At 45.1% G+C, this 27,603-nt stretch overlaps 1 protein-coding gene across 33 annotated transcripts in view; it reads right to left on the bottom strand.

The window, feature by feature from the left end:
* CELF2 (CUGBP Elav-like family member 2) overlaps positions 1-27,603 on the bottom strand; it is an 838,781-nt gene that overhangs the window by 59,000 nt on the left and 752,178 nt on the right. For 28 of the 33 annotated variants that reach the window (XM_067030247.1, XM_067030246.1, XM_067030251.1 and 25 more), the window contains 5 exons: positions 26,146-26,194; positions 17,810-17,944; positions 9,236-9,315; positions 4,985-5,143; positions 405-468 (listed from right to left, as the gene is read on the bottom strand). In XM_067030247.1, coding sequence (XP_066886348.1) covers positions 405-468; positions 4,985-5,143; positions 9,236-9,315; positions 17,810-17,944; positions 26,146-26,194 — 487 coding nt within the window. The remainder of the gene's footprint in view (positions 1-404; positions 469-4,984; positions 5,144-9,235; positions 9,316-17,809; positions 17,945-26,145; positions 26,195-27,603) is intronic. The other 5 variants (XM_067030260.1, XM_067030258.1, XM_067030259.1 and 2 more) reach the window with 1 other exon arrangement.

The following is a 27,603-nucleotide window of genomic DNA, read 5'->3' as shown; positions in this document are numbered from 1 at the left end:
TATCAGAAATAGGCCTGCAAGCCAGGCTTTCATTACGAAGGTCAAAACATTTTTATTGACTGCCTATTATTAAAATTTCAGAGGGATGTCAATCATGGCAGCTGCCCTGGATATAGGAATCTCGTTGGAAATCCCCCAGCAAGCAACCCCATTAAAAAAACAAAAAACCACAACTCTGGAGGGTACTGTGCAGGAATTCTCAGCCCCCCAAATTTTCTCATAACTGTTGGAGATGCCAGAGTTAGAAGATCAACTTCCGAGCAGCTGACTCTAATTTTAACCCCTAAGCCGGAAAGCAACTAGGACGGGTAGTTACTCTTTGTTCTTCTTTTCCCCAGCTTCTGAACCCATCCCCAATTCAGACAACAGCACGGCCGAAAGGCAAGGCTCGCGTCGTGACTTACCAGCCATTTGCTGAATGCCACCGAATGCACCCAGGTTGCTGGAGGAGGTGGCCTGCTGCAGAAGCTGCAAAAGGAACGAGAAAGGTACTGTCAACATGAAGTGGAGGGCTTCCCTGGTGGCGCAGGGGTTAAGAATCCCCCTGCCAATGCAGGGGACACGGGTTCCAGCCCTGGTCCGGGAAGATCCCACGTGCCGCGGAGCAACTAAACCCGTGCGCCACAACTACTGAGCCTGTGCTCTAGATCCCTTGGGCCACAACTACTGAGCTAGTGTGCCAAAACTACTGAGGCCCGTGCACCTAGAGCTCGTGCTCTGCAACAAGAGAAGCCACGGTAGTGAGGAGTCCGCGCACGGCAATGAAGAGTAGCCTCCGCTCGCCGCAACTAGAGAAAGCCCGCACACAGCAACGAAGACACAACACAGCCAAGAATAAATAAATAAATAAAATTTATTAAAAAAAAAAAAAAAAAAAAATGAAGTGGAGCTTGGAAATGTACTGTCAAAGGAACTTCCCAAGTCCACTGAGGGCACGTCCAGTTCCCTTTACATTTACATAGTTGGTTGCTGCTGCCTGTTAATGGGCTGAAGGTTCCGAGAGTTGGGGCTATCAATCCATATTCATGTCTCATCTCTATTAAGAAACACAGACACCGGGGAAACTCAATAACGTAGCTGCCTTAAAACAATTCATCAATTTACTCTTTTGAACAGCCAGGTGTTAAATCTATGGGAACCAACATGGCGTGACTAATGCTATCTCTCTGGAGCCTAGCCGTTCCCGTAACTCATCTCTGTCAATCGCGGTCCATCTCTAGGTCTCCTCCGCTTTCCTTCACAGCTCAGTGTCCTACAACCTTCATGAGAGAGGTAGACATTCACTGACTCTTGGGCTAACGGAGAAATCACTGTGAACACCTAAAGACGTCAGTGTACGTATCTGCAGCTGCAGAGTCACTGTCACGACTTCATGACCAAGACAACGGTCACCCGTTTTAAGATGGTCTTCGTTGGCAGAGAGCAACATACTACTTGTCAAAACTCAGAAGTATCTGGTGCTACGTATGTTGATGCTATCCATGCATTATAAATATATCAGCGTCTTTTAAAAAAGAAATGAAGACAGCTGTGAAAAGGTCTCTGTCTTCTGTCCCTAGAGCTTCCAAAAATACATTTAATCCCCCACATAGAAACGGTGGGTACCACAAGGTAAAGGCATGTGGTTACTGTTTGAAAGCACTCCTTTATTCGTCCACATCAGTTGAATTAAAGGTTAATAACTTAGGCGCTATACTAAGTGTTTGACTAGGCTTATTGATATTCTCCTTTTGGTTGATCAGTACAGCTGCAGTTTGTACCTGGGGGCAAGTGTGGAGTTGTCTCCTACACTCAAAAGTCCATGGATACTAAAAGCATAGATTCACCAAATTTATTATTAAAAAATGGCTATGGTACTATGAGCTTAGGAGGAGCCAGATGAATTCACTATTTAAAAGATAAGCTCTCAGAATTTGTCTGGAGCGCTACAAAACCTAACGGAGAGCACTCCCACTCCTCCAGGTAATGGTAGGTCTCCTCAGCTTAAGAAGAAGGAAACTCTACAACTGGATGTGACTCAGAAATGGGCATCTAGCAATTGACTCAAAAGCACCAAGTAGAGTGGAATATCGGTGGCTGATTCAACTTAAGTCTTCGTTACAATGATTAATGTAATCCCTATGGGGATTAACATGAACAGCCGTGGGCCTTCCCTGGTGGCCCAATAGTTAAGAATCCGCCTGCCAATGCAGGGGGCACAGGTTTGATCCCTGGTCCAGGAAGGTCCCCCATGCTGCGGAGCAACTAAGCCTGTGGCCACAACTACTGAGCCCGTGTGCCACAGCTGCTGAAGCCCATGTGCTGCAACTACTGAAACACGCGCGCCTAGAGCCTGTGCTCCATACGAGAAGCCACCGCAAATGAGAAGCCCGTGCAGTGCAACAAACAGGAGCCCCCGCTTGCTGCAACTAGAGGAAACCCGCACGTAGAAACGAGGACCCAATGCAACAAAAAATAAATCAAATTTTAAAAAAAGACAAAACCGAACATGAACAGTCCCCAGACATATGTCTGCAACTTTCATTCATCCTTCTAGACTCAGGGTAGTATACTACCTAGACATTGCACACAGACACACAGACACACGGAATGAGGAAGAGGAAGAAGCTAGGAATTAGCCGTTTTGACAGAGAGAAATCCCTTATCTTGGTTTGATTTCTTGGGTTTCCCATTCCCTTGTGGTTGCAAGCCCTTACTCTCTCCTATATTAGATATTTAAAAAATTAAAGTTTAGTCAAGTTAAATTAGCTCTGAAAATACTTGGAGGAATTAATAATCTTTACTGATTAGTAGGAGGCAATACCTGCAGTGTCATTAAACTACTTCCGTGGATTCTTTCCACTGACAACCGCTCTTTGGTGAGCCACAGTCAGAATCTACCCTCGACACAGAGGCGGGGGATGCCTTGAAGGCCAAGGGTCTTTTCAGAGAAATGGGCTTCCGATCAAAAGGGGTCGAGCAAACTTGGCAGAGAAAGGATGGAAGCCCTCGGTAGGGGAAAACATAGTTCAGAGCGTGTAAGAACACGTTCTTATAAATGAGGTGGAGATGAATTCTCTTTCAGGATTCAGAAATAATTTTCAGATGTGATCAAAGAAACATGTGCCAGAGATTTCTGTGAGCCTTGGGGCATGGGAGATGGTCCAGAAGACCAGGGCTAGGCACATGTGTCTTGAGAGAAATTCTTGTACTTAAACCGATGATCTGTGAACAACTGAAAAACACACGTTTGTGAAAAACAAATGATTGTTCAGCTAGACTCATTTTTTTTTTCTCATAAAGTTTCTAGACTGATAGACCAAGAAAAAGATATGGCAGAGCACATAGAGATTTCAGCAAGACATGTGATGAAATCTCTCATCTCATCTTTTTGTGGATAAGATGGAGAAATGGCTAGAAGGTGACAGCAAACTTGGTCACTGCTTGTATAAATAACTCAGGGGAACACAGGAGAGGCACGCTTCTCCAGCAAGACATCCAGACATGTCTTGAGTAGCAATTACATGGCAGACACCAATTGGCAGTGGGGTGGGGTGGATAGAAAAGGAATGTGAGTTACATCTGTCCTTGGAGAAGCAGCCCCGCCGGATGGAGAGAATCCATGGAGGGTTGAAATCCTGCTTGACCACCAGTGCCATGACCTTGGGTAAAGTTACATAACCTCTTTTTTTTTTTTTTTTTAATTTTTATTGGAGTATAGTTGATTTACAATGTTGTGTTGGTTTCAGGTGTACAGCAAAGTGAGTCAGTTATACATATACATATATCCACTTTTTTAGATATTTTCCCCATATAGGCCATTATAGAGTATCGAGTAGAGTTCCCTGTGCTGTACAGTAGGTCCTTATTAGTTATGTTTTATATATAGTAGTGTGTATATGTCAATCCCAATCTCCTAGTTTATCCCCCCACCCCCTTTCTCCCTTAAGCCTCTCCCTTTCCTCACTTGTAGAAGCACGGTGATCTTACCTTTCAAGGTCACAGGAAGGACTGTTTTACAGAACAGTATTGGTTCTGCTACAAAGTATGGAATGGGTCATACAGTCCCGAGAGGTACAGTTCAAATGTCAGGACAGAATTAGGACGGACGGACATACACACACACACACAGGCTAGAATAAAAGGTCCAAAGGCACACTATGAAATTATATTAATAATGTGTAGTCCAGCATTTAGGTTCCAAAGCAGAAAAGTGGGGTAGAGTAGCATGCTTCAGCAGTAGTTCAAGTAAAAATAAAGAAAACCTTAGAGGAATACGATCTGCCTTCCATTGCTCTCAAGCTACATTAAGATATTTTAAAGTCCACAATAGGGGTCACTGCTCATGCTGTTTGGATCTTCCTGGGAGGAATTGTCTCACATTCTGACTATGGCATTTTAATAAAGACACTGGCAAAGTAAAACAGGCAGAACGGAAAAAAACAAGGAGGTGAAAGTTTAGAAACAATGAAACGTTAAGGGACAGTTAAAGAATTGGTTGGCCTGAAACAGGATCTGAGTTTTGGGTTCCAAGTAGATAGAGAAGCATTTGCATTTAGTTGACATCGCTCCACTGGGAGGACCCAGTGAAGGGAAGTTCCCTCTGAGGTCCTGACGTGGAATGGACCGACTGGGGAGGTGGTAAGAGTGCCAACCACGGCTGCCTCAGTGCCGTTAACTCATCGTCTATCACACATGCTGCAGCCCTGCCAGCGCTGGCGTTTGTGCTGAAACGCCGGTTAGACGCTCAGCCCCGTGGGACCCTGCTAAGCCTCCGCGTGGCTGGAGTGCAGAGTCCTGTTCCTACGCTGACCAGCTTCACCTGCAAAAATATTCTCCGTCGACGCTGATTTCAGGAACTTCCTGGCATTCACAATGTCCTGAAGATGAGCTTTTGGGGGCAGTTAGGGGCCAAGGAGCCTGTAAGAGCTCCACTGGGCGTGCCGCTCTCTCCTGGGGGACCACGTGCTCCCCCCCCCCCCCCCCCCCCCGCCCAAGAACTTACCGCCAGGTACTGCGGGGTGAGGCCGCCCAGACCCGTCAGGTTCCCCCAGGTGGCAGTGTTGAGCTGCTGCATCTGCTGTGCCAGCTGCTGCTGGAGACGTCTTTGCTCTTTGTCCTTCTGAGTGTCAGCGAACTTCACCACAATCGGTGAAGAGCAGCCCTGTGGTCAGACACAGCGGAAAGTGGAGAGGGGGGTTACAGCCTGGTCCACTCCGCTCAGGACACTCAAGTCGGCTCGGGGCCTAGCTTTCTGAACTAGTCTGGAGCACAGGGGATGGTCTGGCCTCGTTTTTAAATGGTTTGATGGTCCTTCTTCTCTGAACGGTACCATCAACAGAAAATTCCAGATCCTGTCACTGGTGTCTTTGGGGCTCTGGTGGTCGATGAAGCCATTTGAGCTCGTGCTCTGGTTATTACACTGCCTTCCTCGCCTTCTCTCTTCATGGGTCTTCCGTCCACCATCCCAGGACCTCCTCAGAGACAAGAGACCTTATTGTTCTTTAATTAAGCTTCACGGTTCGCTTGTCTGAAAGATGGACTTGTCCTGGTGTGTCTGCCTGTTTCCACGTGTGAGCGGGGGACAAAGGAGGGGAACGAAATGTCGTAATGGGAATGAAAATGCCTGCCGTGCATGTCTTTTTTTCCCCTCACTCTTTCCAACGTTCAGTTCAGTATTTTTGAACTTTGGAACTGTAGGAATCATACCGACCCAGTGATATAATCGGGAGAAGTGGGTTTCATTTTAGGAACAGGGATGAAGGAAGGAGATTTTTTCAGGGGACACAGGCATGGACCAATGTCACTGTCCCCATGTTTTCAGAAGGGGTTCTCCTCCTTCTGTATCACATCCACTCTAGCTGTAATCCCAGGGGCTACAACAAATCAAAAAGAAAATATCAGGAGCATTCTAGTCCAAGGAGATACATCTCAAATGGCAGGAGGAGATGTCTACTTAGCTTCTTTTCCTAATCAATCTCGCTGTTCTAGGAGCTTCTGTGTTCACTTCCTTTAAAAGGCAGGAGCAGAGGTAGTGAGTGAGAAATGGCCAAGGGTTATATAAGAGGACCAATTCATGCCTGATACGGAGAAAAGCATTAGGGAAAGTAAGGGCCTGACACCTCAGGCAGGAGGACTTCCTTTCGAAAGCACCTTTTCAACATTCGCCACTTGGCAAATACTCAGCAGAAACCAACTCTCTTCCCTCTCTTGTTTAGCTTGCTAAACATTCCATCACAATTAAAGCTGTGAAATTTTGCTGAGATAAAAAGAAGTTAATTCTACCCAAGTGATTAAAAAAACCCCCCACTTTTTATGGAAACTCAGCATGATAACAGACCTCTCTCTTCTCCTCCCAGAAATTTAATATTCCTATTTAAATGAGCTCTTCCCTTCCCTTTGGGTTATTTTTCTTTCTCCTAGAAAACAGAGCTGCATTTTTTTCTTATCACGTTGGGTAGCTACTGGGGATGGAACTATGCATACGTGAAGCTATCATGCCTGCTGTTACCCCCCAACATGTGAGAAAAGTGACGTGACTGGGTGTTGCACCTCCAGCAGACTGGTCTTCAGCTCTGGGAGTCACAGTCACGGCACAGATGTTAAGAGTCAGTAAACTGCATAAAAGTAATATTTCCACCATTTAAAAAATCTATACTTCATTGTTCTTCATCTGCTCCGTACTTCAGCGTTTCATCACTTTCAAGACAGCAAAACCACTCTGAAGATGGAAATTACAGAGAGCAAGGGTTTTGCATGGAAAGGGTTGTTATTGCATCAAATTTGTCCCGTAACACATTATAGCATCTCTTCCTAACAGTCCATTTACGGTTGGCTTTTTTCTTCCTTAAATACCAAAAAATGATATAAAAGCAGAAAATCAGGCCAATGACTATAGTTCAAAAATGACTTGTATAAACCATGAAAGGGGAAAACAGGGTGGGGAGAGGTTAGAGGAGAGTGGGAAAATCAAGGTACCATATAAAGCTTAAAGATTTTTAAAATAACACGTTCTTTTAAACTTTAACAGTGACATCGTTTTGAATTCACATCTCTTAGATCACACATCTCGGTGGAAGATGTGAGCCAGAGTCCTGAAAATAATGTAATTAATTCAAAAAAAGGAAACAAACTGCGGTGGTACAAGGATAATGAGACTGCACAATATATAATCTTCTGTTTAAATGTCAATAGTTTTGAATTAAACAAGAAATTTAAGTGTCTGAGGGCTCCTCTGATTAAGCATGGATGTCCAGATTGAAAAACAAGTGCATCAAATCTGATTTCTGATAATAGCAGTATTAACAAAGGATCAAGGATTTCTGAAGAATAAATATGCCCCATTCTCTACAGCAAATTCTTTTCACTCTGAGAGCCTGTTAATTTCTTGGTTCGGGTTCATACCCAGTTCTGCTGTATTTTCTCGTGCTCTCCTTCCGTAGGGACCCAGGAGAACACAGACCTCCCACTCGGGCGGGGGGCCCTGGGTGAAGGAACTGGGGTGGCAATGTTTCCAACAGAGCTGAAAGAATTGAGGTTACAAAATCATCTAAGGTGAGACCAATTTAGGTACAAATCACTCAATTACAGGAAGTAAAAATCTTTAAGAATGAAACACATATATATGGAAGATAATAAATACAGGTCAAGACTTCCTTTTTCTTAACAGCACTTTCGTTTCATCTCCAGACTGATACGTAGCTGGAAACCAGGCTGATCCCCGATAATGGAGCCCCCCAAGGTAAGGGAAAGGGTAGGGGGAGGGGACAAAAACATGATCACGTGTGTAACTGCATGTTGTTCAAGATTGGATTCCTAGACATTTCAAATCCTGCTAATTCTCTCTTATTGTGGCCGATTTTCACCTGAGCTTGCCTTCACGTAGGGGGGTGTGAGTGTCTTAAAAATGCATTGCACTGAAAGGAAAACACAGTGATTATATAAGATATGTTAGGAATATTAAAGTCAAAAGGAAGTTCGAAAAAGACAATAGGCTTTGCAATGCTGATATCAAAACTCAGAAAAGTACAGTAAACACTTAATGACAATGCCATGCACACTCTTTACCCCCCGCTTCCACCCACCCTTTGGCTCCCTAGAAAAAGGTTGCCCACAAAACAAGACCCATAAAGATCACTAAGCTCCCGGCATGCTTCGGGAGATGCAGCATTGCAAAAAAAAAACAAAAAACAAACAAACAAATGAACAAAAAAAAAATTAAAACCCCCCAAAAGTGGAGGCAAAAAAGAAGCTCAAACGATCAATAAAGAACTTTTTGGCACATTAAATAAAACTGAAAACAATTTTTTTTTTTTCAAAAGATGAAAAACGTAACTTCAGGTAACACTACAAAGCCACCTCCAGAAAAGATCACCCACACACAAAGATACAGTTTACATAATACAGCAGAACATGCACTCCCAAAGGATTCTATCAGACAATACAGAATAAGTAACAGCATATCACTCTTGGAATGTTTTTGTGCAAAATTCTGAAAGGCCATGACCCGAATCACAGACTCAAAGTACAGAGCCATTGTCTAAATTTGTGGACCCACGCCAGCCTATTTCTCTTCCCCGAAAGCCACTATCTCTCATTAGGAGATCACATTTGAGCCTTTGAGTTTCTTGGTTATGGTTCATATTTTAGTAAGGGGGAAAATCTAATTTTTCGGGGGGACTCTCATACATGAACATTTGCACCCGTTCAATGAGGTGGGAGAAGTCTTAACTTTCTCCAACATTCCTGACACAAAAACCATTCTGTTTGTCTCGATTAAAGATAACTTGACCCCGCATTAAAATTAAAAAGAAATGAAAGAACCCTGTGATTTAGCACAGGGCCAGCTGCAATTCGGAATGGGGTCTGTTAATGTTCTACCCATCCCACCCCTGGGGCTGGGGAACGTACTTGATCCTTGAGGTATAGAAGGTTGCTCAGTTTAAATTGCATCGTGAACATTACACAGCAGGACCTGGGCCACTGCAATAAAAGGCTCAAAAAGGAACGTAGAGCAAGTGGAAGGTTTTACTAAGTGCATTTCCAGTCATCAGGGGAAAAATTCAGAGAGAGAGGGAGAGAGAGAGAGGGAGAAGGAGAGAGATTAAGGAAGAAGGAATATGAATGAATGAAGAGAGAGAGATGGTGAAAGTTTACATCTGTGATTGTCATGTGAACAATCCACACAGGAGAGAATTGCTTTCCATTCCCCACCATTTGCACAAAGAAAACAAAGAAAGGGCAGATGATACAGTACCTCCATGGTCTGAGACTGATGCATGGCTTTGATTGCATTCTGTGCCATTGCCCTTGTAGAAAATGTGACAAACGCACAGCCTGTGGGAAACAAGGGGACAGGGAGCAGGAAAGACAAAAAACAACAAGACAAAAGGTTTGGACGCTTGTTAAACCAACACAGTCTACGAGAACTGCCACAGGACGACACTGTTCTCAGTAGTACATGAAATCAACAACTTCTCTCTTTGGTTTTTATCTCGTGTTGCTTTTTACTTACAGTGCTGACCTGCTAATCTGACCACAGCAGAAAGATTTACTGATGGATTATTTATTTTTTAAATGGAGTCCAGGGGAAGGAGGCTGGGTACTTTCTTTTTTTTAAGCCACGGGGTTTGAAATGCGCAAGACCTAGTTTGCATTTTCTAAAATAAAAAGTTGCGATTTTACATTTTCTCCTTGTCTGACTGTCTTGACTTAGGGCACCTACCCATTCCGGCTCTGTATTTCCAACATGAGCCTTGATTTTTAAGCAGCAAATAGTAAAATCCTCACACCCAGGGCAAATTAGCAACTAGATTCCAACAGCTCGAAATGGCAGTAAATTAATATACCTCATCTCTTCTGGGTAGTTAAAAAATAGATGTATGTATAAATATACACTCATGCTATTCAAATGCAAACAAATATACCCCAATCCTGTACAAAACTACTTAGTAACTGTTAATGATGAACTAAAACAAATGCTCTGTTACTCTGGGAATATTCAACTGTGTGTATGAAGTAAAATTTAAACATTTGCATTGGATTTCTTATTTGTATCAAACCTTCAAGACTTTAACTTTTGACTTGTGGATTCTTATCAGAGATTCCACACCTCAAGTTTAACATACACAAGACAATGTATATTTCTCTGAATGTCTCCCCTGATACCCACAGAACTCTCCATGGCTATTTTTGTCCCCAGCTGTAAAATAACTAGAATCTCTAGTGCTTGTTCCTGCTTCCTGTAGCAGTGCTGGCTACCATGCAGGTCACTGCTCCAGCTACAGGGCTCACTGCCCCTTGCACTAAGAAAAGCACTGCCTTCTGAAATTTACATTTTATTCATCATGCACCCTTGGGCTTCTCAGAGAAAAAGACTGTGAAATTAATGTAGATTCAGGCTGATTTTATAATAAACCACGGCACACTAAAAGCTTCGCTAAAGCAACGCTGACTATTTCACTTATGATCTCTAATGACTTTAAAAGTGCATTGATTTTCAGCTTCTTTAGCCTTGCACAGTTTGAACTTAGGTATCAGAGAATAATTTAGTGTTCCACTCAATTGCCTGAAAACATTATTATTATTGCTACTTAAAAGATTTCCCAATGAAGCAGATCTAAACACTGAGGGGCTGAAGCTTGTCATCTCAGAGCGAGTGCACGAAAGTGGAATTCTGGCACCAGTCACGTGAGATGGTTGCCTCTGTGGCCGGGAAGCCAAACAGAACATTCTACATCCAAACAACCAGCGGGTGGCTTGGTGTATGGGAGTCACTGTGGGAGCCATGAAACACATTTTCTTTGTTTGCTCTGCATGGGTACCTGGTGAGATTATCAAGTCAATACTGTATTAGCACCTTTCAATCAAACAGCAGTAAGAGAAAGCAATGCCTGCCCACTACCCCCAAAGCACAACAACAACCAGTCGTGAAAATAAGTCAATGCATTTTTTTTTTTTTTTGCATCATGCTGTAATTTTTAGTACACAAAAACTCTCTGTACATGGGAGGTTCATCTCATTCACCTCTGTTAAGTTGTCCTCGCTGAAGCCCGACGTCTAGCTCGCTAAGAATGCCAAGCTATTTCCTATGGTTTTTCTGACGTTACAGCAGCTGGTGAAGCTGACTGTTTCAACATGCTGCCTGTACCTACAGTGGCTGTGGCTTTTGTCATCAACAGAAGCAGCTGGGCAGCCTTCTCTAAGGCATCTAGATGATGTGTGTGAGACAGTGTGAGATCTACAACAGGACCTCTGCTGGCTCCATACTGAAATAGACTCAGTTCTAAAATGACAGAGTCCCAAATTTACCATCTGTTTCAAAGTAGTATCTCTTGAAGATTGTGATGATCACTGGTACTATTAACAGAGGAAATAACGCTAAGAGATTTTTCTTTTTCATTTTTTTATTTTAAAAATTAAGAAAAAAAAATTTTGGTGCTGCGTGGCTTGCGGGATCTTGGTTCCCAGACCAGGGATCAAACCTGTGCCCTTGGCAGTGAAAGTGCAGACTCCTAACCACTGGACGGCCGGGGAAGTTCCTTCATTTCCTGTCTGGAGGCTACAGCAGAGGCACAAGCAAATCATCTAATGGAGGCATATTTGAGGCCATAGGAAGCACAGACTAGCTCTGCTTTTAAGAGTTAAGAAGCCTGTTTCATTCACTTTGCTTGCTCTCATTATCTGGGAGCATGTGCCAAACCAACAGCTTCTAAACGGAGGTTAAGAATGCATAAAAAATGTAAAATGTCAACAAAAATCAATAAGGCAGAGTTTATGCATTTACCAGAATTTCAGAGCAGGCAGAGCTTTTGTAAGTAACTTCGGGAGAAAGATCGAGCAATTAACAGGTCTCAAAAGAAAAGTCTTAGCAAGAGAACAATGAAATGATCTCTCTATAAACTCGAACCATTGCCCCTTCCTCTATGAAACCTGCAATTAAAAGGTTGACTGATGCTTCTAATTATACAACCCTCATCCCATCCAAAAAATGATCTGACTAATCTGATGACTCCTTTAACTTTTTTATCCTACCGGCAGTGGTGCAGTAAGAGAGAACTTGCCTCCTAGGGGCTGTGTCAAGTTCCCTACTGGGTGCTGTGTTCAATTACTTAAGGGAGACAATTACTGTCATTTATTAAGTGGGAGCATGTACTGAAAGATTCACTCTCTGTGCCGCTCTGGATGAAGCTAAGCAACTTCAGAACCAAATGTTCCATGGGTTGGTAGCCAGTTAACCTTTGTTAACATCTCTAAAACAGGAGGTTCTGGCTAGATTTTCATTTTCTTTTCAGCACCACTGAAAACACTGGCTTTGGGGTGGGCCCTCAAATCTGCGCTTTTCACGAATGTAGGGTCACACAAGCTCCTACAGTCAAAATGGGCTGCTGGCTTCTTCTACAAACCAACCAGATGACTTCCTGCTGGACAGAAATTACTTAGGTCAGCTGTCCTCTTCTCTCTCTAAAGATGAGCTTCTGGGTACAGCAGAGTCTACTGGGTATTGACGGACAACTGCTCCAATCTTATAGGGTCAGCCCTCAACTGTTCTAGACTGTTGCGCATGCTGGTGACCGACCAAAATGCTGGAGAACTTAGATTGGGAGAAAAAAATATAGGTACCAAGACAATAAAGCTATTTTTGGGGGGGTGGGGTAAGATAGCCCATATATTACTGTCTCAAAGCTTCCAAATACAAAATAGCAAAAAAAAAAAAAAAAAAAAAAAAAAAAAGGCAAAAATTCCCTCTGTAAATGTGTCCAACCTGTAATTTAGTTTGCACTATTTATTGTCTCCATTTTCAGAATGTCAGAGATTGCTCATAGAAATGAAAGGAGCTGAATTCCTATTTCGGTGAGGTTGTCTTCTTGCTGCTAAAATAGATAAATGATTGACTGGGGAAAGGTTTCTCAAAGTCATTTCCTCCTACAGACAGAATCTAAGGAAAGCGCAGAGCCCTGTCACAGAGCAGATTTTGGAACCCAGCTATTACACTTGTCATTTCAGTTGAAAGGATATCTCAACTCAGGTGTTCTACCTTTTCTCTAGGCTACATGAGAATTTTGAGAGAACTAGATGAATTCTTGCTCTGCATCAAAAAGAAGGGGGGGTGGAGAGAGGGGGGCGGAGAGAGAGAGAGAGAGAGAGAGAGAGTGAGAGAGAGAGAGAGAGAGAGAGAAAGTAATGAAAAAAGCAGAGGTACTTTTAAAAGCACATACAATGATGCCAGGGTCTCTTGCTTTTCTGCTGCTTCTTTGAAAGAGGAACAACAGCTGCTATATTTCAACTGAATGAAGCATAATTTAAAATAACTTGTGTGGCTGAGAAGATTTCAGCCTATGGAAAACTTGTTTATAAATTCCTCTTCAGCTGTAGAAAGATCTTAATGCAGCCAATTTTTCCTCTCAGTATCTTTTGAGCAATGGCAGGGTTTAAACATATGCTATAACATTGGAGCATCAAAAATAATACTCTAATATGCAATCCCCAACGCTGGGTTAGTTTATTTAAAATTGGCATGGAGAGATCTTTCATTCATGGCACCTGAGGCTGCGTGCAGACTAGGACTTAATAGTTGGCAAAAATCTCATCCCTGAGATGAGGTTGGAAGATTGTATCCAGAGCAGCATGACAAGATGCATTTAATAACCCAGGGGGCATCTGATATAAAGGTTTCCACATATCTGAACATTTGGGTACCAAGTGGGCATGACTAAAATGTCACACGATCAAAACGATCCTCTCCATGTATGTCACGATCCTCTCCATGTATGTTTTAAAAGTCAAAAGCCCTCTCCCAATATCCCGACCAGATATAACGAAAACAAATGAGGATTTAATGGCTAAATCGAATCTGTGGTCGCTAACATCCCTGAAGATACCGCCAATTCATTTGTCAGAGGTTTTGGCAGGAGAATGCTGGAACACCATAAACACAGCTGGAATATTCTTAAACCAGCAGAAAGTTACCTTAAATGGCAGTGAAGATTTGACTGCAGCTCATGGGAAAGAAAAATGAAATCAACCCCTTCATTGTCTCTGAGTTATAGATATTCAGTTGCTATGGTGCAGCAAACCTGGCAGATGTACCCAAATAGTCCAATCTGACTGAGGGACTGTGGGTAAGTGAGAACATGTGTATTTTAGGAAATCAACATGCTAAGGTGACACTGGTGCAGTAAATATGTTGGCTCAGAAGCCTCAAGCTTTGATTCTGAGAGCAAACACCTCATTTCACTTGCCATTGTGTGGGCTTGTGCTACCCTGCTTGCTTTCTCAATGAAGGCTCACACAGCGAGCCTGAGAGGTGGATCTGCCACTGCAGAAGGATCTGAGTATCATGGGGGGCTTGAGAGCATCTCAAACCAGGTTTTCCAAATCAGAAAAAAACGGCAGAATGGGTTACTATCCCCAAAGGGGAAAAAAATGCACGTTTAGATGTGGGCGTACAGCCTAAAGCGAGGCAGTGTCCTAATGTTTGTTGAGTGGTTTCAACAGGCTTGGCAGGTGCTGTCCACGTACAGGCATGAAAATTTCCCAGCGGGATGGGGCAGAGAGGTCCCATCTTAAAACATGGCACAGATCTGGGTGCTGGTGAATAACTATGGGACTTTAAAAATAGTCTTTCTTGCCAATGTGTAGATCATGACTTTTTTTTTTTTTTTAAAGACAGTGATTCTAACTGAAAGTATAGCAGGGCTAAATAGGTACAAAGATGTGGGTCCTGGCAGCCCACTACTCTGATTTGGGGCAAGGGTACTGAATCAACAGCCTGGAGGAACCTCAGCTTAACACCTACCAGGTAGGAATGTCAACTACTGATGTGGCAGAGAATGAATGACACGAGACGCCTGTTGGGCACCCAGGGCTACTAACTGCCTCCTCTGTCTTCCTTCTTGTAGCTGAACTGGGAGAAAGCAAAAACAAGAAAAGTGAACCACTCAAGGGCACCTCTCCCTCATCATAATCAAATGGTTCGATTTAAATCCTTTCCTACTGACTAATTTATACCCTGGTTTAGTATTACAAGGTACTTTCCAGAGCAGCCAACCTTTCATTTCACTTCATTTTTATTTATTTTGTAAACAGCTGAGCCAGCAACAGGCATGGAGACCAGAAATGCTGAGCGCCCCTGATCTGCAGCGCCACACTTATTAATATTTGATTGAAAACTGCAACTCTTTAATGAAAGCAAAAGAGTAGCATGAAAGAGAACTGTTCTCTCAACAAATCACTGATTTAGCAGTCCCCAGTACCCAGGAGTCCCTGGGTCCTGCTAATTGAAAAATGCAACACTGTCTGTCTTTATATTTCAGAACAAATGAGAATAAATGAGTATTTTCTTTTTTGCCAAAGGGAATTCTCATCCGTTTGCCAGAAAATCAGAAATTATTTTTCTGTTAAAAAAAGGGGGGTGGGCAGGGAGGAGGATTCTACTCTTTACATTGAACCAGCAGTTGCATAAAATATTGATGAAAGCGCTTCTATCACTTGTTTCAGAAATAGGCCGCTTCTGGTGTCAAGTGCTGGTTCATCAACCAAATGGCAGATGGAATTGGTCAGGCTCTCCCATCAAGTACAGTGTCTTGACACCCTTTCCTATGAAAGTTTTGACCATTTAAAAAAATCTCATCTGCAAAAATAGCTAACATACACTCAAGGATCTCTAGGCACCAATGCTCTTCATCACTGTCGCCCACTGGACAGATGGAGAACTTGAGGCAGAGAATCCGTTTGTAAGTCAGCAGAGGCAAAACAGAAGTCCAGCATTCCTACTTCACAGTCAAGGCCTCTATGACACACTGTGGACGGCCTGCTTCTACAAAAAACCTACCATGGCAGTAGCTAATCACACCCTATCAGAGAAGCCGGGCAGCTATTTAGACTGCTGCCATTTTCGAGCGTGGAAACTGAGGACAGAGATAGGAAAATGAATGGACCACGCCCATGATTCATGTCAGGAGAAGTTCTGGGACTCGGCCCCAGGGTCACTGACCTCCAAGGCACTATACATTTCACTATGCCTATCGGTTCTTTCTCCATGCTGTACACCTTGGCGATTGCAAAAGTGCAATGATAACACGGAAGTGTGACTGACAGTCAGTCACAGGGAGAGAAGAGTGGTTCTTATTGCTAAACTGGCAGCAGAAAAGGGATCGCAAAAATATTCTTGCCTATTTAATTCTTCCTCAGCGCTGCTGCTTTTTCCTGTGGTATTCGCTCTCCTGGTCTGTCTACCTATCTACCTCTCCTGGTGCATATCTCCAGGACGGCACAGAGGGACCCAGGATAGACATCCTGGTATCCGTCTGCCTGCGAGGCTGGATGGGAACCAGAGGCGATGGGGGTGCCCAGGACAAGGAGCTATTTTGAGTGACACTGGTAAAGGCACACGCGGTTAACTGACAGATTACCTTGAGGCACTGGGTCTGCTGTTTAGGGACCCCACTCAACATCATGTCTTGCTCAGCTTTTAGACTCCCATCTTTCAGTGAGTGTTAAGTGTCATCTCCAGGCCTCCTCCTCCTCTTTTTTTTGAAAAACCACCCTCAGAAGAAAATATAGGGATCACGAGCTCGGAGTTATTCCTCCTCCTAGTTTGCCTTGAGATTACCTCCGTTTCAGGGCTTTGGAGGTGGAGGTAGGTGGAATACTTTTGTTCCCTGTGCCTTCGATTCTAGCAGTTGACATCATGAAGCTTTATGTCTAAAAGTCAAAACAACAAATGTTCTTCCTCCCAGGGCGCTGAGTTTACGTAAGACCAGGGAGATGAATGAAAACTGGTGCCTTGATACTTAAGGCTTAACCTTTTCTTTCAACATGGGGTGCGGGCAGTGCAGTCCCAGAACCAGAGATGGGGAATGTAAAGACACTTCTAATTAGCCCTGTGGAACTTGCCCTGGAAACCCCATTAATTGAATGAAATCCTCTCTGTGTTGCAAAAAGACAGATTTCTTACGAGAATGGAGAAATGTGTTTTCCATGTGCGTCTTCCCCTGGGCCTCCTGGGCTGACTCAGGAAACTAGTCAGATGGCTGGGAACATGGTGACAAGCCTTATAAGCGGTTTGAGGAGGGAGGCGTGTGGGTCTGGTCAAAGGGGCAGGTAAAGGTGGACAGAAGAGAGTCATCTCCAGCTACCTTGTGTGGCTGCTCGCAGAAACACTGGTTTTCATCCGCGCTCGAAGCCCCAGCCTTTGGCTCTATCATGGTGACAAAGAAGAACCTACAATCTTCTCCTGGACGAAGTCACTTCCTACAATCTTCTCCTGGACGAAGTCACTTCTCTGTCACTTAATGGACCCCTGTGTTTAGGACTCCGGGAGCTTTGCTCTTTGCCATAAAACCCTAACGCCCTGAGACGGGCCTGGTTACTCTGAGTCTGTATCTGCTCTGCACTATGCGGGGACAGGAGCCTTTTTTCTTGGTTTACTTCTCTGTCAGGAGGACCACACGCTAACAACATTCTCCCAGGCACAGGCAGAAAGCCAGAAGACTGAGATGCGAGTAGCAAACATTCTCTCTCGCCCTCCGCGTCTCTCCCTCCTACCTCCCAAAGCTCCTTCAATCTGAGATTGAAAAGGGATGTGTAACGGCAGGGTAGCCTGTGTGCCTCCCGTCTGACAGTGATAACCTGGGCTAATATGCTGCCACTAGGACCTTCTTGACTTGAGAAATAAAAGCTACGGTGAAAAGTTTGGGTTGGGTAACTTCGTCCCACAGGACGTATCTCAGGGTGACCTCTCGCTGCGTGTGGGAGCTACGTCTACCTTGACTCGGACACAGAGCTCCAATTAGCACGTAAGGGCAGAGACTGCAGAGAGCACACTCACCTCGACTCAGCCCGTCGGGTCCCCGGAGGATCCGGCATTCTTCTATCTGGCCAAATGGAGAGAACATCACCCGGATATCGTTCTCATTACATTTCTTCGAAACCATTCCTATGAACAATTTTCTGTCTTCCACGGCTAGGAGAGAGAAATAATGAATGAGCCAGGGCCACACTTCACCTTCTTCCTCGTAATCAATGCGTCATCACCACCTCTGACAGGGTCCCGAGGCTAACTCTGCAGACACCCAGGCCACCTTCCTCCTCCACACGTGCCGTGTCTCTGATTTCCCCACCCTTGCTCGGCATCTCGGCTCCGATTCCAACACTGGCAGCTGTTTATTGATAAAACATCTTCAGAGGACACGAAACACTGTTTTTAAGTCCTTTACCCCCATTTGGAAACAGTAATATGTTTACTAAAATGTTAAAGTTCTAAGTAACTGCTGAATGCTACTGTCCCATAGAGATACTTGGGGATACAGATTTTAATTTGTTTTGTTTTGCTTTTTTTGGGGGGGGGGTAGACGTTCTTTTAACTTGAGTGACAGCGAAAGAGAAAGATCGGGAGAGGAAAAATAACAGAAACAGATACAGTGGAAAACTGATAAACAAAACTTTAAACAAAGGATTCAATGGAAGAAAACTTTCTCCTTCCCTGATTTCAAATAGCTTTGTCCCCACTGGTCCAGGTGAGAACAGGAGACAGGAGAGATGTGAAATTCACCAGAGAGCTGGTTAAGGGGCCTTCTGTCCGCAGCACTGGCTACGCAGCCCTACCCAGGTCAGCACATGTGGTCTGCACCTTACAACTAAAGCTCAAGGCAACTGTAGTCAAGTGAGTGGGGCTGTGGTTATTTGAGAATCGTGTCAGGGTGGCCCCCAATCTCGGGGGTCACCGAAAAAAGAACAAGACAGGAACAATGCTATTCTGCCCACTTGGAGGTAGGATTCTTGATGAACAGAAATGCATTTTGGGCGTCAAGGCGACAACGTGCAAATTCTAACCTTGGAAGCTGTCAGCGGGTAAAGACTAGGGAAGGTTTACCGCTGATGACCTGGGAGATTTGTTTCCCTAAACTGACATGCTTGAGCTCAGGATAACAGGCCTACACTCGGCCTCAAAGGCACGATTATTATGGATTTCAGGACAGTGTTTGGAGCCGTTTGTAGGAGAGAGAGCAAAAGATCGTCCTAGAAGCCCTCAGGGAGAAGTCTTGCTTATTTCCGAAGTTTCCTTTCAATCCATTTCTTAGAATTAAAAAAAAAAAAAAAGAAAAAAAAAGAAAGATAGCCGGCTACACCAGCACTTCAGAAAGTCCTAGCTTACAGGATCATTTTATATCTGTATTATAATCTTGTCATTGCTATTTAATTGGCTTTTATTTCTGTTTCTCTTACTCTTTTTCTGGACAGTAAGTGTCTCGTTATCATTTAACCGGCAAGAGTGTGTTCTAGACTTGCCAGGGCCAGTTGCTTCGGGTACCTAAGTCAGAATCCCTGGTCTGTGTCTTCCAGGAGCCGGGACGGAAGATCTATAATGGAACAGAGACTCGTTGACTCTGAAGCAGCTCCGTCCACTAGAACTCGGTGAGAAGGGAAAAGTTTGGTCTGTGCCGTCCACCCCAGTAGCGAAAGTCAGGTGTGGCCAACGAGCACTTGAAAGGTGGCTAGCGTGGTCGAGAAAGTGAATTTTTCTCGCGATGTAATCTTAACTAATTTAAAATTTAAAAGCTGCACGTGACTATTATATTGGACAAGGGTGGCGCTGAGGGGCTAAGAGCTCCCAGTTGTAGAGTCCCAGGCCGGAAGTAACAGACTTGAAGGACGTTCTGTCTGACTCTAAAGAGATGCCAAGGCCCGGCAGTGGGGGAAGGATCTGGCCAAGGATCATTCTACAAGGAGGCGGCCTAACCTGCACCAGGATCTGGTACCTTCTTCAGCCCAGGGTTCCGCGTGCTCTGCTGTGTTTCTGGCGAGTCCAGAGGAGGCACGTGAGGCTGGGAGGGGAGGGCAGTGCTGTGACTGGGAGACCCTGGTCCTTGTTCCAGTGCTGCCACGAAGGTGATGGGTGACCTTGGAGGACGAGCTGACCTCTGTGGACCTCAGTCTTGTCATCCATAGGATGAAGGTTTCAACTTGATTCTTTTTCCTCTTCTCTTTCCTTTCTCTCTCTCTCTCAAGTGGTGGAGGGAAGGCAGCCTGGTTACACGCTTTGGCTGAATGAAGCACCTCAACACGGACTTCAGCATCCCTTCCTACCCAGCCTCTCTCTCCACACTGGTGGCGGCTCCCAAGACAACGCAGAGAAACGAGGGCTCCAAAGAATACAGGTTGAAAACCACACTTCCACAGTCCTCGTGAACTATGAATCGGGTACCAGAGTTTGAGAAAGGCTTGATGTTAGATGTGGAATTGAAACCTGACTTTAAGAAGCACGGGCAGGGTCTGGATGGACTGGTGGTGTGCTGGGGGCATCACATACTAACCGGACAAGGCGCAGAGTCAGGAATGAATAAGGATTGTCTTTGTGGCGGACGGAGGAAGGCAGCCTGATTGAAGCACAATATTATGTACCATTTTCTGCTTCATCTGCAGAGAGGGGCTTGATGCACAAGGAAGGTCACGGGTGGTCCAGGGCCACTGCCTGTGTTGAGCTTCCTCAAGGAGAAAGGGGGTGTCACTGGCTCTGATTCCTCAGCAGAGGCTGCTGAGGACTCCACTTGCTTTATGTAGATGAAGATTTTTAAATTTAAGAAGTCCTTTCTCCTGTCAGAGTAAGGGGACTACCAATGATCTGCTAGGAACTGGTGAAAGCACAGTAAGCTGAGGGCTGTGTTGGCACTGGGGTCTAAGAATGAGAAGCATCAGATGCCCCAGAAGAGGTGCTTTCTTTCCAACGGGAGCCTTTGACCTCCAGTGTGAAGCCAGACTCCTCAGCATGCGAGGACTCCAGTGGCCCTGAGGGCACGTGGCATTCCCTTGAAGCAGAAGGGGAACGGATGGGACTGGCGGAAACGGGGCTGGGGAGGGAGGGAAAACTTGCAGCTGTAGTTCTTGCCCCCCCCCCCCCCCCGCCCTGATCCCTTCCTGCCCTCATCTCTGGGACTCCTACCCCGAGGAAGCTGTGGCTGATACCTTGATGGGTAGAAAAAAAATTTCTGTTGTATTTCTTCTTATCCTCAAGAATCAGGTTTTCGTTCTTTCAAACAAAAGCAAAGGATGAAGTCCCAGTTGGTCCTTGGTTTCCCTGATAAACCTATAATGATGGTATTTAGCGAAGACAATTTTCAGGGTTTGAGCTCCAGGGCGCGGGATGCTATAGTCAACTAAATGCGCAGCCCCTGAGAAGCTCAAGTCTGACTTTTTTCCTAAGATGGATTTACAAAAAAATGGAAACCGTTTATGAAGAAATCCTGACTTCCTAGGCACAACGAAGGGGTAAACTCAGGCAGGGAGAAGAAAGATAACTGTCACTTTTTTCAGTACCAAGTATTCGCGAAAAAGAAAAGAGAATCTGCACCGTCCATATGCTATTGAAAGTGCTGCCTTCCTTTCCTGTGTGTGTGTGTGTTGGCACGTGTGTGCATGTGTAAAGGAACCTGGATGTTGGCAACCTTCTGCAAGCCGAAGCAGCTCTGTGGTTTAACAGTTGGGCCTTGTTTACTTTAATGGCAAAATGGGAATAAGTACAAATATCCAGCTTTCCTCCCAGTGAGTTTTCCCGATCTTCCAGTGAAAATGTTTATTCCTAGGATCCCCATTCTAAGGACGGCTAAACAGCTTTGTCAACATTTTAAATAAACGTAATTATCTTGAAATCACTTAACTTTTTCATCAACGTCTGATGAATTTCCTGGTGGGCTTTTCCTAAGTATCCATGGGCAGTTAAGTATCTCACCAGTTTTTTCAATCCACAAGAATGCCAATTGCTTAGACAAACCTACCATATTCACAGTACTCTGCTAAGTGCTGTAGGGGAACTAAAAATTAAAAAAGAAGAGGTGTTTGCCCTCTAAAGAAAAAGTCTGTCTTCCTTTAGGATAAGCAATGAGTGAATGAGGGGCAATACTTCATATACCACGTGCTGCACAGGCGGGGTGGCTGCCGTCAATAACCGTAGCGGAACTGAAAGTGCATTCATACCCGTGACCACCGCCAGCTCCCCTTCCGTGGTATAAATGAGAAGGGGTTAACATTAAAGATAAGTGGGGACTTTTTTAAGTTCAGGGACTAGAAACTTCATTTTTTAAAACCCCCCTAATTATAAGTCTGTGCTAACACCCCGGTACAATCTGTCAAAGTCACACCTGGATTCGGGGCAGCCTGAATTAATTAACAACGTTTCAATGTGTTGGTGCTAACGCATGGCATTTAATTACGGCCTCCGCATGCACTGGTCTCTCTACTTTGAATTTCAAAATGATTTCTTCATCTTCGAGTACATCAGCAAGTGACTGCACGGGAACACCCCGGATTCCTATCTCCACAGGCCTCGCCCTCCCCAGGATGACAACGTCTGGTCATCCTGACTCCTGTGAGCTCAGAACTTGATGCACAGCCACTGGGGGTTTCAGAGGCCTTGAGGAAAGAGATTGTGGGGGGGGGGGAGGCTTAAATGGCATTTCTGGATTGGAGGCTCTAAGGACCCTGACAAGCTGTGAGGTTGGAGGTTAAAGCAGGATGGACCTGATACTCTGCCTACAGAGTCAAAAATAATCCTTCAGGTCAGAAGTGTGACCTCACAGTGAACACTGCCTCCAGCCCCCGAGACCCCAAAAACAGAACCAAAGGCAACCGCCATGACTTCCTTGTCACCCACTGCTGGACCGACTTCAGATCCAGCAACTGCCTTTCGATTTCCATCTCGCACGGCTGGTTGCTTTTTCTGCATAGTGACGGAAGATTAAAAGCTGGAAAACGGGCCCTCCAACGGGAGAGAGAATGATAAAGAGTGACTACGTGTGTGTGAGTGTGGCTGGTCCCTGAAATAATCCACGCCTCCGCCAATGCCCTTCCTGTACCATCCACTCAACTAGGTGTAAGGGAAAAATCACCAAAAAAGGTGGGTGCTGTTGAAATCTGGGTATATGCTCAGTGTGTTCTTCTCAAAGTCCCTGACATTGCATCGCCCATCCAGAGGAGGATCCGTTTTTTGGATACCTGGTGCAGCAGAAGCATACGAAATGTAAGATGCTAGGAGTTGACATAAATGTGCTAGAGGCTGCAGCTGAAATCAGAGCCACTGGAAGGGCAGGTTCTAGGAAGCCGTGGAGATTTCAGAAGCCCGTTCAGTGAAAGAGTACAGTGCAGGGCAGATATAGCAGACTAACATTTCTGGGCTTTGTCAGAATCCCTGCATGGACAAAAGCTTAAAAGAGTGATTGCTTTTCCGGAATTCGTTTGTCCATCACTAATGAATCTGTGATGAGTCTTGCTCAGCAAATACGAAGTTCGGGAAATCTGAACACAATGATAATGAAGAGAGTAACTGTTTCACTGTGATGAGTCCTTTGTGTCATCCAAAAATGTCAGCAAACTAAAAAAAAAAGTGCAATTAGAGCTCGTTATACTTCTTTCACAACCACAGGAGCTATTTCGAGCATCTGAGCCAAAGAAATCTTGGTGGTCTCAGAGCTGCAGAAACTATGCTTACCTGTGAAAAATGTCATGTGAAATCAGAAAAGGACTGCAGCTTTTATCCCTGGCTTTGGGAAATGATACCTTTCTCCCGATTCTTCCAATCAGGTCCAAGGACAAACCTGAAGTCTGCTCATGGCTATGCAAGGTGGGGGTCCCTCTGAGCTTCCATGAGGAAGAGCTCTTTCAAAGCAGCTTTTGGTCCATTTACACTATTTGACTTTTTCTTTTTACTGGAAATTCAGGAAATGAAGGTAGATTTGCAAGCAAAGGGACAACTGGCCCAGCAAGAAGGTTTGGGGGTTTTCCTTCAGGTGTACAGATCTAAGCTTTGGCAGGAAGGGCCAGCCTCTGCTCTCAGGATGCACCAGAACAGCGACCTCAACTGTCCGGAGCTATGCTAAGCTCTTTGGGTGTTAACTGCATGATGACTCTTAAGGCGGGTCTTCCAGGAAGAGCACAGACTAGGCTTCCGGAGCGCCCCTCTTACAGCGGGAGAGACGGAGGCTGGGTGAGGTTAGTCAAGAACTTGCTCAAGGTCACAGCCAATAAGTGCAGGGTCCGGGTCAAGTCCAGGCTCCTCAAAATAGATTTCACCCGTTACCCTGGGGCGCTTCCTGAAAAATGGCATTTTTAGGTATTTGCTCATCTTAGTAAAACAGAGCCCAATCCTGCTTGGCTTCTGAGATTGTGCAACATGGGGTGTGCCCACGGCAGTTTGATTCTGTTGCTGTGGTTTTAGATCCAAAGCAAACACTACCCTCAGTGTCCACAGGAGACAGAGGACGGCAAGGGCAGCTGACCATTCTGAGCCCTCCCGGCAGCTACCTTGTGGACAGTCGGGGTTCGCACCTGCACAGGAGAAAATGCAGAAGAAGAATCCCTTTCTCAGTTCAACTCTTTGGGTATTTTAAGTCAGACATTTCCAACTCGGTTCTCTCTTTTGTCACATTTTTATCACTAAGGCCTAAGGTTCAGACGAACCACCTCCTGCAGACTTTGATCCCGTGGCCTGTGTCCTGACATGGTTTGGAGAATCATGGGGCCAAAGGACAGAGAGCATCTCCTGGTGGCCAGATGTGCCAGGATGACCTTCACCGATGGAATCCATCCCACAGACACTAGATCCATCCCGCCTCTCTCCCAGGAGGAAGAGAACAGATTGTAACACGCACTCCTGGAGCAAATCGGCACGGGGAGACGGCCTTCCGCCTGGGCGGACACACTCGGCGAAGGCCCCTACAGGCCAGGGAACACTGACCGACATCCTACAGAAGGGCTCGGTCATTTACAAAGCACCGCCACAAACATCTTCTATGAGTCTTAAAAAAAAAGCTCATCTATAAGAGGCAATTAGCATCACTCCCATTTTATGAATGAGGAGATTAAAGTCTGGTCTTTAAGTGATTATTAGATACTGAAACCAGTGACAATGAATGTGAGTTCCAGCAGGTAAGGGACAGTGTCTTTCGTGTCCTTTTCTTCTTCTTTTAAAAAATTCACTGCTGCAGTCCCAGCCTCTGGCAACGTGCCTGGCACATAATAAGTAATCGATGAATAACTGTCAAGTCAAGGAATGAGGTGACTGGACCAAGATCCTACAACAAAGCAGGGGTGGATTTTAGACCCTCTGACATTCAACGCCGCATCTGTGATAAAGTCCCGTAGGAAAAAGGGAGTTAGACTTGCAGGGAAGTGTGTGGCTGGTGACGATATGGCGGCACCAACATCTATTCTCCAACAGACACCACCGTATGATGTGGAGTTTCCTTCGAAACTGTCTGGCGTTTGGGGCCGGAAAATGGGATGCACTGCAATTAGCAAAAGAAAAGACGTCGTGGAGAGACGCGGAGCCCCGCCATAATTTACACTGGCAGAGAATGCAGGTCTCTAAGTGTACGGCTTCTGCTCCATGACTCATTAATGAGGTGCAGGGCTGCCCGGAGGAAGGCGGCCACGCTGAACATGTCAGTCTTGTGGGGCAGGAGAGGGCTGAGGTCTAGGAAGGTAGACGATTCCTCTAACATACGATGCAGCCAGTCCAAAGAACAAAACAGGGACAGAAGGTTTGCAGAAGTGGAAGCAAAAACTTCAGAGAGAAATGGGGTTAGCAACCCTCCGGTGTCCTGGAGAGGCAAGTCTCAATTATTTCACCGACCTCATCAAATGCAAATTTTTTTTATTTTTTACTTTTTGGCACTGACTGTATGTTTATATAATCAGCTGACAGAATTCTGAATGAATGTGGATGCAAATGCGTGGATACAACCTAGAGAAAAGTGCAGTGAGCCAGCTGCAAAGCTAGAGGACCAAAGGGAGGTGGGGAAAAAGATTGCCTCATTCTTGGTGGGCTATGCCCTTCTCATTCACCTTCTCTGCATAGTATAAGGTCACCCCTCCCCTCCCCTCAGGTGCCCAAGCTGCCGTCAGAGGAGGTAGACAACAGCCACAGGGTGGCCACACAGAGCAAGCCCCAAACAGGGACACAGAGAGCCGTTTCCTGTAGCATCTTCACAGGTCTTTACCCCAGAGATACGGGAGGCAGGAGAGCGAGGTACCCACCGCGATGGAGGTTTCCTGGAGCACATCTCTCTGCCTTCCCCGGAGAAACAGCAACGGGGGCCAGCTCCTCCCGCCCCCCACCTCACGTCTTCACTTAAAGCAACAGACATTAAAGGAAGACAGTCGGTCACCACCTACCGTTTGATTTTTCACTATCTGCAGGTTTCATCTGGATGGGATGATGCATCTAAAAATAGAAAAGTGAGAAAGTAAAGGCAGATTGAACAACTGTTCAACAGTCTCAGAAATCTCATGCTATTCAACACGACTACTGATACTGTTATAAGGGCACGTAAATAATAACGAGACCTCTCACAGTTAAAAGTGAACTACCTTAAAATGCAAGCCTGTTGTCTGATGTTCAGCAACAGGATACTTTTAAGTCCCGGGGCGCTGTGACACGGTGTCTTAACACGTGGGCTTTGCAGTCAGGCTCAAGTTCAAAACCTGGTCCTGCCATTCAATGTGGTTTCTGCCTGGATCTTACAGGTAATTCTGGTCCTGCCATTCATTACAACTACGTGACCTCGGGCAAGCGTCTTAACTTCTCTGCGCTTCAGTCTCCTCATCTGCGAGGTGGAGGTGACACCTGCGTAGCAGGGCCATGAGAATTTACCTGAGAAAATGCATGTGACGTGCTTAATGTACGGGGCATAGAAAACAAAAAAGTTATTGTTATTTTGTATTTTTACAAATTTAAACACAGATGATCTGTTTTTCTTCTGGCCATTCTATGTCTGCTGCATGGCTGCTTCGTAGAGTTCTGACTAATTTGAAGGTCGACCAGTTGACTGATTGAGGCGCCATTACCCCATTTTTATTAAACACGAAGTGTGAAATAGGAACGCAGAGGCACTGAAAGAATGGAAGGAAGGAGAGAGGGAGGGAGGGAGGGAGGAGGAAAAGCGGGAGGGAGGGGCTTATGATCACATTCAGGACATTCGTAGGAGGAGAAAGTGCCTGAGACAAAGGGGAACCAAGATCCTGCATCGCAGCAGAACAAGACGCTCTACGGTTCTTTAAACGATGCCAATCACATCATTGTGCATGATCTGCAGATCTGCAGAGCACAGAAAGCTGCCACCATTTCCAATTAAAATAAATTCCTCAAATGACTTTCATGGGTTCTCTTGCTTCATATTTCATCCTACCCCAAGGAACGTCGCAGCCACAGGGTAGATGGAATCAGTGGCTGTGCAAATGCTTTTATTATAATGGGCCCTATTCTCTCTGAACCTTTAATTTCCCCAGTGGACTTCCCTTACTTGCTAGCCACAGCTCTGGGCTTTATCTAATTGAAATGAAAGGGGAATGGTACTTGGCTCTGGCACTGAAATGATGGGAAATGATTATCAGGCGGTCGAGACCACGTGCACCTAATGCCTGCCAGGGTCTTCAAAACACAAGAGGAAGAGGTAAGAGGGAGCTGTATCGGGGGACAAGAGGCTAAATAATTCAGAGCTGCTTCGTTCATTCTCAAAGGCAAGATGCTCTCATGCACAGAACACAGGCCTGGAGTTGTGGAGTCTGCTTGTATTCCCACTCCACTCATTAACAGGCTCAATTTGTAGAGAAGAGACTAGCATGAGAATGGAA

Source organism: Kogia breviceps, chromosome 3 (genome assembly GCF_026419965.1).
Source record: "Kogia breviceps isolate mKogBre1 chromosome 3, mKogBre1 haplotype 1, whole genome shotgun sequence".
In the NCBI taxonomy this organism is placed as follows: domain Eukaryota; kingdom Metazoa; phylum Chordata; class Mammalia; order Artiodactyla; family Physeteridae; genus Kogia; species Kogia breviceps.
Note: the sequence above shows the minus strand (reverse complement) of the source record. Positions and strands in the feature narration are given on the sequence as shown.